The 12,096-nt window shown below is 31.3% G+C and overlaps 1 protein-coding gene and 1 long non-coding RNA gene across 2 annotated transcripts; one reads left to right on the top strand and one right to left on the bottom strand.

Moving 5' to 3' along the window:
• The first annotated feature begins 4,526 nt into the window (after nt 1-4,526).
• Nucleotides 4,527-5,363, top strand: LOC116406218. The gene is made up of 2 exons (XR_004219255.1): nt 4,527-4,832; nt 5,072-5,363. It is a non-coding gene; the product is annotated as an uncharacterized LOC116406218 (long non-coding RNA).
• Nucleotides 5,364-8,056: 2,693 nt separating this feature from the next.
• Nucleotides 8,057-11,874, bottom strand: LOC116406217 (PAX-interacting protein 1-like). The gene is made up of 4 exons (XM_031889912.1): nt 11,669-11,874; nt 11,374-11,561; nt 9,128-9,178; nt 8,057-8,284 (listed from the first exon to the last, which is right to left on the bottom strand). Exons 1-3 carry the CDS (start codon nt 11,814-11,816, stop codon nt 9,137-9,139), a joined length of 378 nt encoding a protein of 125 aa, XP_031745772.1. The 5' UTR covers nt 11,817-11,874; the 3' UTR covers nt 8,057-8,284; nt 9,128-9,136.
• Nucleotides 11,875-12,096: the final 222 nt, after the last annotated feature.

The raw sequence follows: 12,096 nt of genomic DNA, 5'->3' as shown, positions 1-12,096 counted from the left end.
TCATTAAAAAAATTTTCAAATGAAAAAACCTCAAATTTCAAAAAAATTCGAAGTGGGCTACCGAGTCGTTATGAAGAACCCTTGCCCTCCAATTTTTTGCCACTTGCCGTCGTCGATTCCACACTCCAACCACTGTTGTCGTTGCTCCCACAACAAGCCTTCGCCGTCAAACCCACCAATCTAGCCACTTTCGTCGAATAAATTTATTTAGAAATATAAGTTTTAATGACACTTGAAATCAAGAAAAAGGGATATGAGGGAATAAAATGTGTCGTTAAAAATAAAAATACAAAATTTTTTGTGACACAAATTGAGTTTTCTTGACAAAATTTTGGCATTGTAAATAATGGCATAAATTATGTGTCATTAAAAATTACCCTAATAAAAAATCAATGTTTTCCTTCAATCATACGTTTTTTGATTTAAAACAAATAATTCGAAGCTTTCATCCCACTTGTGAACAATGACCGAAAAAAACCTTACTTCATCCCACATCGTCGCTGTCTTTAGCTCTCTCGCAAATGCTCTCTGGCGACGTTCCCCCCTCTCTCGCAAATACTCTTCACGACTTTTCCTCTCTCTCAAAATTAAGCTCTCCGCCCACCATTTGAAGGAACTCACCAAATTTGCAAGTAATTGAAGAATTCGTGGTCCATGAGATAGATTAAGTCCATTTATGAGTTAGTTTGATTATATTATGTCACATATACATGTATTACAATTAAGGGACACTTGCAAAAATGGCAAAATAAGTTATAATAATTAAGTCCATAGAACACATACCTTATTATTTGAGAAAGTGACAAAAACAAAGACCAACTCACACATCAAGAGGTAAAATGTCACAAATGCCCTCGTTATTGATGTACATTTGATACACCTTATACACGTCTGATACACCTAATACCTCTTGATACATTAAGTCCATTTATGAGTTAGTTTGATTAGATTATGTCACATATACATGTATTACAATTAAGGGACACTTGCGAAAATGGCAAAATAAGTTATAATAATTAAGTCCATAGAACACATACTTTATTATTTGAGAAAATGACAAAAACAAAGACCAACTCACACATCAAGAGGTAAAATGTCACAAATGCCCTCGTTATTGATGTATATTTGATACACCTTATACACGTCTGATACACCTAATACCCCTTGATACACTTGATACTTCTTACTGATACACTTGATACATTTGATAGATACAATTCATGCACTCGGTACTCATTGATACACTCGATACTTTTTGATACACACTTGAAACATCTTCATACACATAATACTTCTCGTTCCACATAATACTTCTCGTTACACTTGATTCTTCTTGATACACTTGATACCCCTGAGACCTTGATACACTTGATTAGTTTGATACACTTAAAGACTTCACTTATAAGTTTGATACACGTGATACACCACTAATAAACTTGTTATACTTCATTGGTACACTTAACAAATTTGATATGTTTGATGTACATGCACTACAAGAAATTTACCCTTTGTCGATGACAAATATCGTCAGTAAATCTTCAAAAACTAATCAACTTTTCTTTTGCCAACAAAATTAAGCTGTCAACACACACCGTCACGTAGGTCTATTGGAAGATCCTCTATCGATGGCAAAAAATAAACTGTCAGCAAAATAGGAACTATTTTGAGATAAGGTTTGTGCGTACACGTGTGTGCGTTTGTGCATGTGTGTGTGCTTGTGTGCGTGTGGATAGGTGTGTGTGTGCATGCGTGCGCGTGTGCATTGTGTGTGCGTGGGTTCGTGCGTCTGTGGGTGTCTGTGTGTAGGTGTGCGTGTGCGCGCGTGTGTGTAAGTGTGCATGTGTACGTGTGTGCGCAGTGCTTCTATGCTTGTGTCCGAACAAGTTAATATTTTTTAATGTTGAGTTTCTTCCCCAATTTTAAAATAATAATTTAATTATCTTGATATTTAAGGCATTAATGTTATTTTGAGATAAAGATAGTGAACAGGTTGATATTTTTTAATTTTGAAATTCAATTAAGGTTATTTTAATACAAAATCTATCGTTGAGACTCTCAAATTCCGAAAAAATATAATTTTTGTTAATTTGTTGAAATTCAAATTCAATTAGGTTATTTTGAAATTAGTATGATTGAATAAAGTTATTAATATGTTGAATTAATTAGTTGAGTCTCGAGATATTAAGAAAAATATTATGATATGAGTTGATGTATCTATTTCAAGTAAAAGATAATTAAAAGCTGAGAAATGCATAACATAAATTTAATTACAATGTAGAGACGAAATAATTACAGTTGAAGAATGTTGATATTTTGGTATTTTATAAAATACCATGCACGTGCAAAAATGCTAGTTGCTAAAATTCAAAGGAAAAAGTAGTTTTGTCATTTTTCAAAATGACCCCTAAAAACGTTGTTATGTCTCTTATGACAAAGAGTGTAGATCTACTGATCCATATTCGATTTGTTTTTTGTTGGTAAAATTGGATAAGACCGCATTATATTGAAATAATTACACGAATGACACTTTTAAGCCAATATTGATAGAAATTATAATTTAATCAATGTTATTAAGTCAAATGAACATGGTTTAAAACTCTTTCTAAACATAATTAATGTATTTGTTTTTTAACTTTAATTAATTTACACATCTTTGTGCGTGTGCGTGTGCGTGTGTGGATGGGTGTGTGTGCGTGCGTTGTGCACGTGTGCGGGTGTGCTTGTGTGCGAACAAGTTAATATTTTTTAATTTTGAAATTCAATTAAAGTTATTTTTGATACAAAATCTATCGTTGAGATTCTCAAATTTCGAAAAATAATAATTTTGTTATTTTGAAATTGAAATTTAATTAGGTTATTTTGAAATTAGTAAGATTGAATAAAATTAAAATCTTGAATCAATTAGTTGAGTCCCGAGATATTAAGAAAAAAGGATGTATCTTTTTCAGGTAAAAAATAATTAAAAGCTAATAAATGCATAACATAAATTAATTACAACGTAGAAACGAAATAATTACTGTTTGAGAAGGTGAATATTTTGGTATTTTATAAATATCATGGACACGTGTAAAAAATTCTATTTGCTAAAATTTAAAAGAAAAAGTAGTTTTGCCATTTTTCAAAATGACCCATAAAAACGTTGCTATATCTCTTATGACAAAGAGTGTCATCTACTGGTACATATTCGACTTGTTTTTTGTTCGTAAAATTGGATAAGACTGCATTATATTGAAATAATTACACTAATGACACTTTTAAACCAATATTGATAGAAATTATAATTTAATTAACGTTATTAAGTCAAATGAACATGGTTTAAAAGTCTTTCTAAACATAATTATTGTAGTTATTTTTTAATTTTAATTCATTTATACATCTTTGTGCATATGTGCGTGTGTGCGTGCGTGTGCGTGAGTGCGTACGTGTGTGCGTATGCGCGTGTCCACGTGTGCGTGGGTGTGTGTGTCTACGTGTGCGTGGGTGTGAGTGTCCACGTGTGCGCTTTGTGCGTGTGCGTGTGCGTGTGTGTGCGTATACGCGCGTGCGTGTGTACGTGAGTGGGCGTGTGCGCTTTTTGTGCTTTTCTTCCAATTTTAAAATAATAATTTAATTATCTTGATATTCAAGTCATTAAAATTATTTTGAGATAAGGTTATTTTAATATAAAATCTATCGTTGAGATTCTCAAATTCTAAAAAATAATAATTTTGTAATTTTGAAATTCAATTTGGTTATTTTGAAATTCAAATTCAATTAGATTATTTTGAAATTAATAAGATTGAATAATGTTATTAAAATGTTGAATTAATTAATTGAGTCCTGAGATTTTAAGAGAAAAGTTATGATATGAGTTGATGTATCTATTTCAAGTAAAAATTAATTAAAAGTTGATAAATACATAACATAAATTAATTATAACGTAAAAACAAAATAATTATAGTTGGAGAAGGTGAATATTTTGGTATTTTATAAAATACCATGCACGCGCAAAAAATGTTGTTTGCTAAAATTGAAAAGAAAAAGTAGTTTTGCCATTTTCCAAATTGACCCCTAAAAACGTTGGATTTTTGTGTATTCCCTTGGGTTTTCTTGTTCAATATTTAGTCAAATTGCAGTATACCTAAAATTTGTGTTTGTTACGTCACAAGATTTCATTCACTATTTGTGTCTGTATTATTTTATATTTTATACAGGAGACTCCGTTTGAGTGTTGAGCTAGTAATGGGAGGGACTACCGTTGACCCCAAAATTACAAGGTTTCATGTTGCTTACTGGATCATTAATGATTCGTCTCTATCTTTGGCTCAGCGAGTGGTGGAGTTGGAACCCCCTGAAAGTGTAGAGTTAGACTCTCTACCGTTGTCAAGAGCTGTTAAGTATGCAAAAATGGCCTTGAGAAATCCTATAAACTCTCTGAACAGGAGACATTCTAGTGTAAGAAGAAATGCTCAAGTCCCTTGAAGAAATTGAGGACACAACTCCAATTCCTAGCATGCTTTCTCCCTAAGACTATGTTGGTCCTAGTCGGGAGTGGCATTTACATCCCAGAAAGACACACATGTATCACCTCGTGTTGGCACTTCCATTGCAATGCACAACTCTGACATATATAGTGCCGACATTTCCTTCCTTAAGCTTGAAAAAAGGTGATTTGATGTCCATAAAAAATTAACTGAGCAGTTAGATATTTTCTAATACGTATCTCACGTAATTTGATGCTCATTGATACTGCATTACTGTGTCAGGAACGTGTTGATGTAAAATCTTTCAGTTTTGATGGATCTTATTACAAGCTTTCAACTCTTCTTAGCACGACTTCTGACAGAACAAAGGTTTGATATATCTTTACACGATCACATATCACATATGAACGATCGCATATCCCATCTAAAATATCGATCACCCTTGGTAAAACAACCGTTTAGATATTCTACACGATTGTTTGCTTAAGGATACACGATCATTTTGTAACTATTTTTTTTTATTATCCTTTTTTCTTTCTATACTAGAATCAGAATCAATTGTTTGATGATATTAACAACATGTATGATGATCTTCGTGATGATTCTAGTCATCACAATCTGGACAAGAATGATGACCATCAAAATAACAAACATGTGATCATCCATGAGAATCCATCTGTTCAAGAGTCACATCTTCAAGAATCTACTGTAGAAACTCAACAGTTAGTGTTTGTAAACTTACTGGTATAGAAGTAGATACGATGGATAATGTATTTGTAAACTGAGAAAGGTGTTATGTATATATATATATCTTGACTGTCTGGTGTGTTGTTATAGTATCAACTGATTTTGTGATAGATTGAATAGATTGAACGTAAGTGTGTTAAGTTGGATTGATGATATGATGGAGTAGTTTGACTATACTAGGAATGGATTGATTAAATGTTTATAATGGACTAAGGGAAAATTGTTAGCTTTGTCGATTGGGTAGTGTGCCTTGCAGGTGTCCTACAGGATCACCACCTGTTGTGCATTCTTCGAGAGCACTAGAATGACATGTGCATTCTTCGAGAGCAATAGACTGACATGTGCATTCTTCGAGAGCACTAGACTGACATGTGCTTTCTGCAGAGCACTAGACTAATATTTGTGTCCTTTAGGGCATTGGACTGATTATGTGTATTCCTACATGATCACAAGACTTTTAAAGTGCAGGGCACCTCCAATAGGAAGTTAACAATTTTATTTTTCTTCTAACAGGATCAGTAGTGGTCCCTTACTGGGTATGTTTATACTCACCCTTTTATGTTTAATCTTTTTCCGCGAAACTGCCATAGGGAAATGTCCTTCAAATTGCTTCTACTTTATATTTTTTTTATTTTGGTTTTCTTTAGTAATTGAGACTGTTTTGGGTTTCATGATTGAACGACTTTTATGTTCTTGAACTTTCTTTATTATCGATACTTTTACACTTTCAAAATTTTATTTGAAATAGAGCCCGAATAAAAACTCTTTAATGTTGTTAAAAAATATATTTTTTTAAATTATAAAGTCTTATGGTTAAAGGACGAATCTAGTCTTAAAGTAATAACTTCAGCTTAATTCGAAAAATTAGGTCGTTACAATCTATTTTGCAGAAAAGAAAATCATCGATTTTATTTTGGTTAAGAAAAGCTGTTTTTCTTCTACATATTTATAACTCTCTTTCTTTCATTGAGTAGGAGACGGGGTAGGAGAAAATCATAGGATTCTATTAACTTAAAAAATATTAAATTAATAGAAGTTTCAAATCAACTAACTAATTAACCATTAATCAATTAGTTAATAATTAATTAAATCATATTTAATTAATATTTCATTTAAATCTTATTGAATGAATATCTCTCCAATACCTCATAGTTTTATATTAATTTAATTAAATCAAATTTAATTAAATAATATTAAACTAAACTATTAATTAATTCTTCAATTAATTAATAACTAAATTAAATATTTTATATTTAACTTAAGTTAAATTTGAATCATATTCAAATATAACTTTATCTCATAATTAATAGTTTTAATATGAAACAAATCCACATTAAATTAATATTTGAACTCATTCAAATATTTTATCTCTCATAAATTAATTTTGAACTTTATCTAAAATTAAATTTATATAATAAAGTTTCATTAACATATAAACTTTATATTATAATGTATCATTATATATTATACTAATTATACTAATTTCCAAAGTAAATTTGAATATTTCAAATTAGAACCAATATAAATAAATCACATTATCATTTTGTATCATCCATTACTTTCTATTCAGTCATACTAATTGGATCAACCTAATACATAAAACAAATATAGAAAAATTAAAAAAAAAAAGCATGCACAAATAGAGACAAATAGACATTGATAGCTATCTATCTCTATCTATCTGAAACAAGCACACATAAATTGTTATATTTCTCTATCGGATGGACAAAAATAGCAGTCTATTTATATCTACCTGAGATACAAACATTAAAAAAAAAAAAAAAAAACCTTACCAATAAAATTCTTGACTTTTCATGTTATTCTAAATGCAACACGTTCTCAGCCCAAGAAGTCAAACAACTCTTCATTGTAAAAGTAGCTTTACTTCTTTCATCAAACCACTTTTGCAATACATCTCTAATTGAACTAAGCATGGTAGCTACAGGTAGTTCTCTAAGAAGAAGAAGACCTTCTAAAAAAATCAACAGTTACATGAGCAACTAATGGATGTATATTAGTTGCATCTTTAGCAAAAGATAAATACCAAGCCACATCATTGTCTTTCTTTACTGGCACCACAGTTGGACCTTGCTTTTACCAAAATCAAGTAAAACAGATAATTCTACTTATCCATCCAATTGAATCTGTTCACATATTAAATCAACTAGAGAATTAAAGCTGACTCGGACACCTACCAAAATTTCAGCAACTAAGTAATTCTCATAAATATTACATCCATTCCATTGACCTCCGTAAAAAACAACAATAGGAAAAGACATTATAATCTGTAAAAAAAATAAATAAAATAAAATTAAGTATTTAATTGTGATAGAAAGAAATAGATAGACATAGATATACATTTATTACTGAATAAAAGAATAAAATGTACAAAATGATAATACTAAACACAATGCAAGAATAAGTAAACGATCGTGCAATGAAATAATATACATTAAACGATCCTATTAACCGTGATAAACGACCATTTAACAACGGTAAATGATATATTGATTAAAATAAATTATCGTGTTGACATGGGTACACGATCATATGATATTGGTGATCGTATTGAATAGTGTAAACAATCGTCTTGTTATCGGTACACGATCGTGTTAATATTTGTAAGTGATTCTATTGATAGTGGTAACTGATCCTGTAATTCCATGTAAATTATCGTCAAAAACTTTAAACTATCGACCTTTATAATGAAGTACATAATTCTTACATTAATACTTAAAATTTGTTGTAACGACCCAACTTTTCTAACTAAGTTGAAGTCATTAATTTTGACAAAGAGACCTTGATTGACACAAAATATAGTAAAATTCACTTGAAATCATACGATCAAAGAAAACAAACTTAAGTTTGGGCCCTATTTCAAATAACCAAAACTTTAAAAGTACTATTCACAAAACAACAGTTTGTAAACTCAGTTCCATCACAAAATTTTTAAACAACCTCATGTACAAAGGAAAAACAAGAAACATAAAGCGGAAGCATTTGAAGGACCTTCCCTTATGGCAATCACGTCTCCTTCTTGTCCCTCGTCGGTCTACCTCATTTGTTACCTTTGCCTGAAATAGTTAAACATGAAAGGATGAGTATAAACATACCCAATAAGAGACCCGCTATTGGTCCGTTAGGGGAAAAAGAAACTGTTAACTTCCTATTGGGGTACCCTGCACAGTCACAGTCTTGTGATCCCATAGGATACACATAATCAGTCTAACGCCTCAAAGGACGCATAAATCAGTCTAGTGTTTCGCAGAAACACATATTAGTCTAATGCTCCGAAGGATGCACATATCAGTCTAGTGCTATCGAAGGATGAACATATCAGGTGGTGATCCCGTAGGACACCTGCAAGGTAACTACCCAATAGAAATCTAACAATTTTCCCCTCAATCCATTCTAAACATCTTAACACTAATTCATAGTACAATCCAGCTACTTCAACATATAATCCTTTCACTTAACACCCTAATAGTCAACCTATCTCACTTTAGCCCAATGTCCGCCAGTAACATATCAATACATCAGTCAATCAAACTATATAGTCATAACACCCCTCAATTCATCAGTACGCAACCATACTTTAGTATAACCTACACCCAATCTAAACGACAATCACAAGTTCACATCCACATTCCATACAAACACAATCTACAATTGTCGTCCTGTCTACATCCATACATATATATATGTATTCCCAGACAATCACAATATGCATTCAACATCAAGTCTACATCAATCCATGTATATATTTTTTTTTCAGTCATTCACAGCATACATTCAACACCAAGTCTCTACATCCATACATATATATATCGTTTCAACATCTTTACTCAATCGGAGGTAACTATACAGACAACACAATTCAAAACTATAGGCAAGTCCAGTAGTAGAGAATTCCTTACCTTATAACCTTACTTAAGCTTCTTTTTCAAACTAAAGTGCAACGAACCGACCTAAACATAATTGAAGAGAAATCAATCACTTCCACAAACAATTTAATCCATTCAATTCACTCTATATGTAAATTCCATAACTTACCCAAATTGTGGAGAATCAAATTCTAACGGAGACGGATCGGTGCAACAAATAACCAAACAATTCAGATCTAAACATACATGGCGTGACGGAACCGAGTGACTCGGGCTAACGGTGATGCGACGATAGGACAAAATTTGCTTGACGTTCGGTGTAGGTGGAAGACGGTGGTGAAGTTGATTGGAGAAGGAAAAGAGAAGGAAGAAAAGAGATGGTGGTGTGGCCGTAGGTTGAAGAGGAAGAGAAAGGAAGAAGATGAATAGGAAAAGAGAAAAAATAAGATTAAATATTATAAATAATATATGAAATAAAAAAATAAAAGTAGAATAACGATGAAATTTTGAAAAATGAAAATTTGGATAAAGTAAAATTTGAAAATAAAGATTTGATACAAATCCAATATTTGGAGAAAAAAAAGTGTGTTAAGATAATGTAGGAGAAAATCAATATTTATGCTAAAATTTTGCATATTTCAAAATTAGTTACAGTTTAACTAAAAAGCAGGCGAGGGGATTTTAGGGTTAATGAAAATTCAAAACACGTGAAATGCTCATGTTTGCTATTCTTCTAATAAAATTTTGCTATTTTCTCAAATGAGTGTAATCCAACAAAATGAAGTTGTGTGTGTGAACAAAAATGAGGTAAATAGCTTTGATGATGATGGCAAATGGGTAAAGAAAATCTTATCTTATTCTTCACTTTTCATTTAATTGACAAAAAGTAACCAACCATATGAAGGGAAAAACAAAATGCTCTCTCAGTTACTTTACTCATTTATTTGTTCTTTGTGTGGGAGATATTTGAAATGGAGATGAAGATCAAAATGAAAGAGAGATTATGCATACACTGTGAGAAGCACACAGAAAAATTGAAAATAAATTGAAAAGAAGAGAGATAAGTCTGAGGGAGAAATATTCATTTCCTTTTCAAAGTGAATTGCAAAGAAATTTTCTCAATTTGAAAAGAAAGGAGAAATATACAAAGTCAGCCACCGCTTCTTCTCCCTTCAGTTAGCAGTTTTCGTCTCCCTCTCTTCTATTATTAAAATAAATAAATAAAATATCACAACCCGACTTAACACAAACTATTTACTCCAACTTTTTCAACTACAAATTTAATTTCTCAACTTTTAAACTATTTTAAACTTACAAATCTACTTTATTCATTTCTTCAGATTTATATCTAAAATAAAAAAAAATCAAAATTTATAGACACTTAAAACATAAAATTGAAAGACCTATTAAACAATTGAAAGGTTTAAGAGGTAACTAGACAAACTTTAAAAGTTCTAAGGGAAAGAATCTTTTGTTTAACTATTACAGTAATTAATTTTGAAAATATGTTATTTTAGTAAGTTCAAGATCAAAGACAAGCTAAACAATAAAATGTTGCGACAAGAAAACAATCTAATCATAATTAGAAACATGGATGTATGTATTTGTACACCAAATCACAAAAAATAACTCCAGATTTCGATATAGAGACAATTAAAAACTTGAACAAATTTGATAATTAAAGAAACACGGAGATGGCCATATGACCCCTTGTGCATAGACTTTTTACATTACATGCTCAATTCCTAGGATCAAAACAAACATAAATATTAAAGACTTAAGAAGCACATACACTCAAGTTTGGCTAGTGTATCAATAAACAATATGTATGGAACACTCGGAGAACACGTGTTGAACACTAGTTAGTACAGTAGATGTGTTAGACAACAAGTATTCCAATGTAATAAAGGTCAAGATTGGTCACACACACATATTAAACTCTTGGCTTTGAATAAGTTTTGAGTGAAGGACAAGCTTATTTTTAAGCATATAAATACATAAACTTATTGACTTTGAATTTCTATATAAATATGATACATACTTTTTAAATTATATATATTAAAACTGTGTTCTAGCGCTATCCTATATTTTTTAGAAAAAAATGGCACGTCACCATGTCTATGATTTATTGACCCATGTCTAGAATTCATATACGTGCTTGTTTGTTGAGAACTTCACATCTTCATTAGATGGGAGGATAGCCATATTATAGTGGTTGTATATGTAATATAGAGAACCAAACCTAGTACTCGAGATTTGTATAATAACAGAGAACTTACATTTCCACCGGCTGACTTGAGTATCAAGGATAGAGTTTTAGGTGGTGGTTGAGCGTGAGCTGATATGCAAACATTATACCCTTCAAATAAAGCTCCAGGACATGCTTTTGCCCTGAGAACTGTAGCTTTTAGGCTGGCTCGATACTTCGATATGTAGTCATCATCATTTAGTATGTAAGGCAACTCGTCTACAGATCAATAAGGAATTAATCAATCACAAAAATTAGGTAGGATGAAAAACATAAGTGGAAGAAAATACATTACGCTTTGATACTAGCAAGCCATTCGAACTTACCAACAAATCTACCTTCCCGGTAGCTTTCCTTTAACCAACTGGAGGAGAAAATCCAAGCTCTGAGTAATTTGCAATTAACTTGCAATTTTAGTAACAAGATATAGTAAAAATTATGAGCAAGAGCACACTGACACGCTTGAAGCCACATGGTAATGCATATGCTCGATAATCATTGAGAACATTAACAGGAGAAAATAAAGTTAAGAACAGTAGCGTGAAGAACAAAAAACATTCTACAACATAAAATCTTCAAAAACACATTGCTTAAAATCAAGTTTACTAATATAAAAGGTAAGATATTACGTTCCACTCTCCACACTACTGAAGTTCAACATTTCACATGAAAGAAATGAAATACTACTCTCAAATATAACTGAAAAAAGCATAAATGGGTAAAGAAAAAGCATAGAGAAATGCAAAAGAATCCT

The sequence above is a fragment of the Cucumis sativus genome, unplaced genomic scaffold (assembly GCF_000004075.3).
Source record: "Cucumis sativus cultivar 9930 unplaced genomic scaffold, Cucumber_9930_V3 scaffold75, whole genome shotgun sequence".
Lineage (NCBI taxonomy): Eukaryota > Viridiplantae > Streptophyta > Magnoliopsida > Cucurbitales > Cucurbitaceae > Cucumis > Cucumis sativus.
This window is presented reverse-complemented; position numbering and strand designations above follow the sequence as displayed.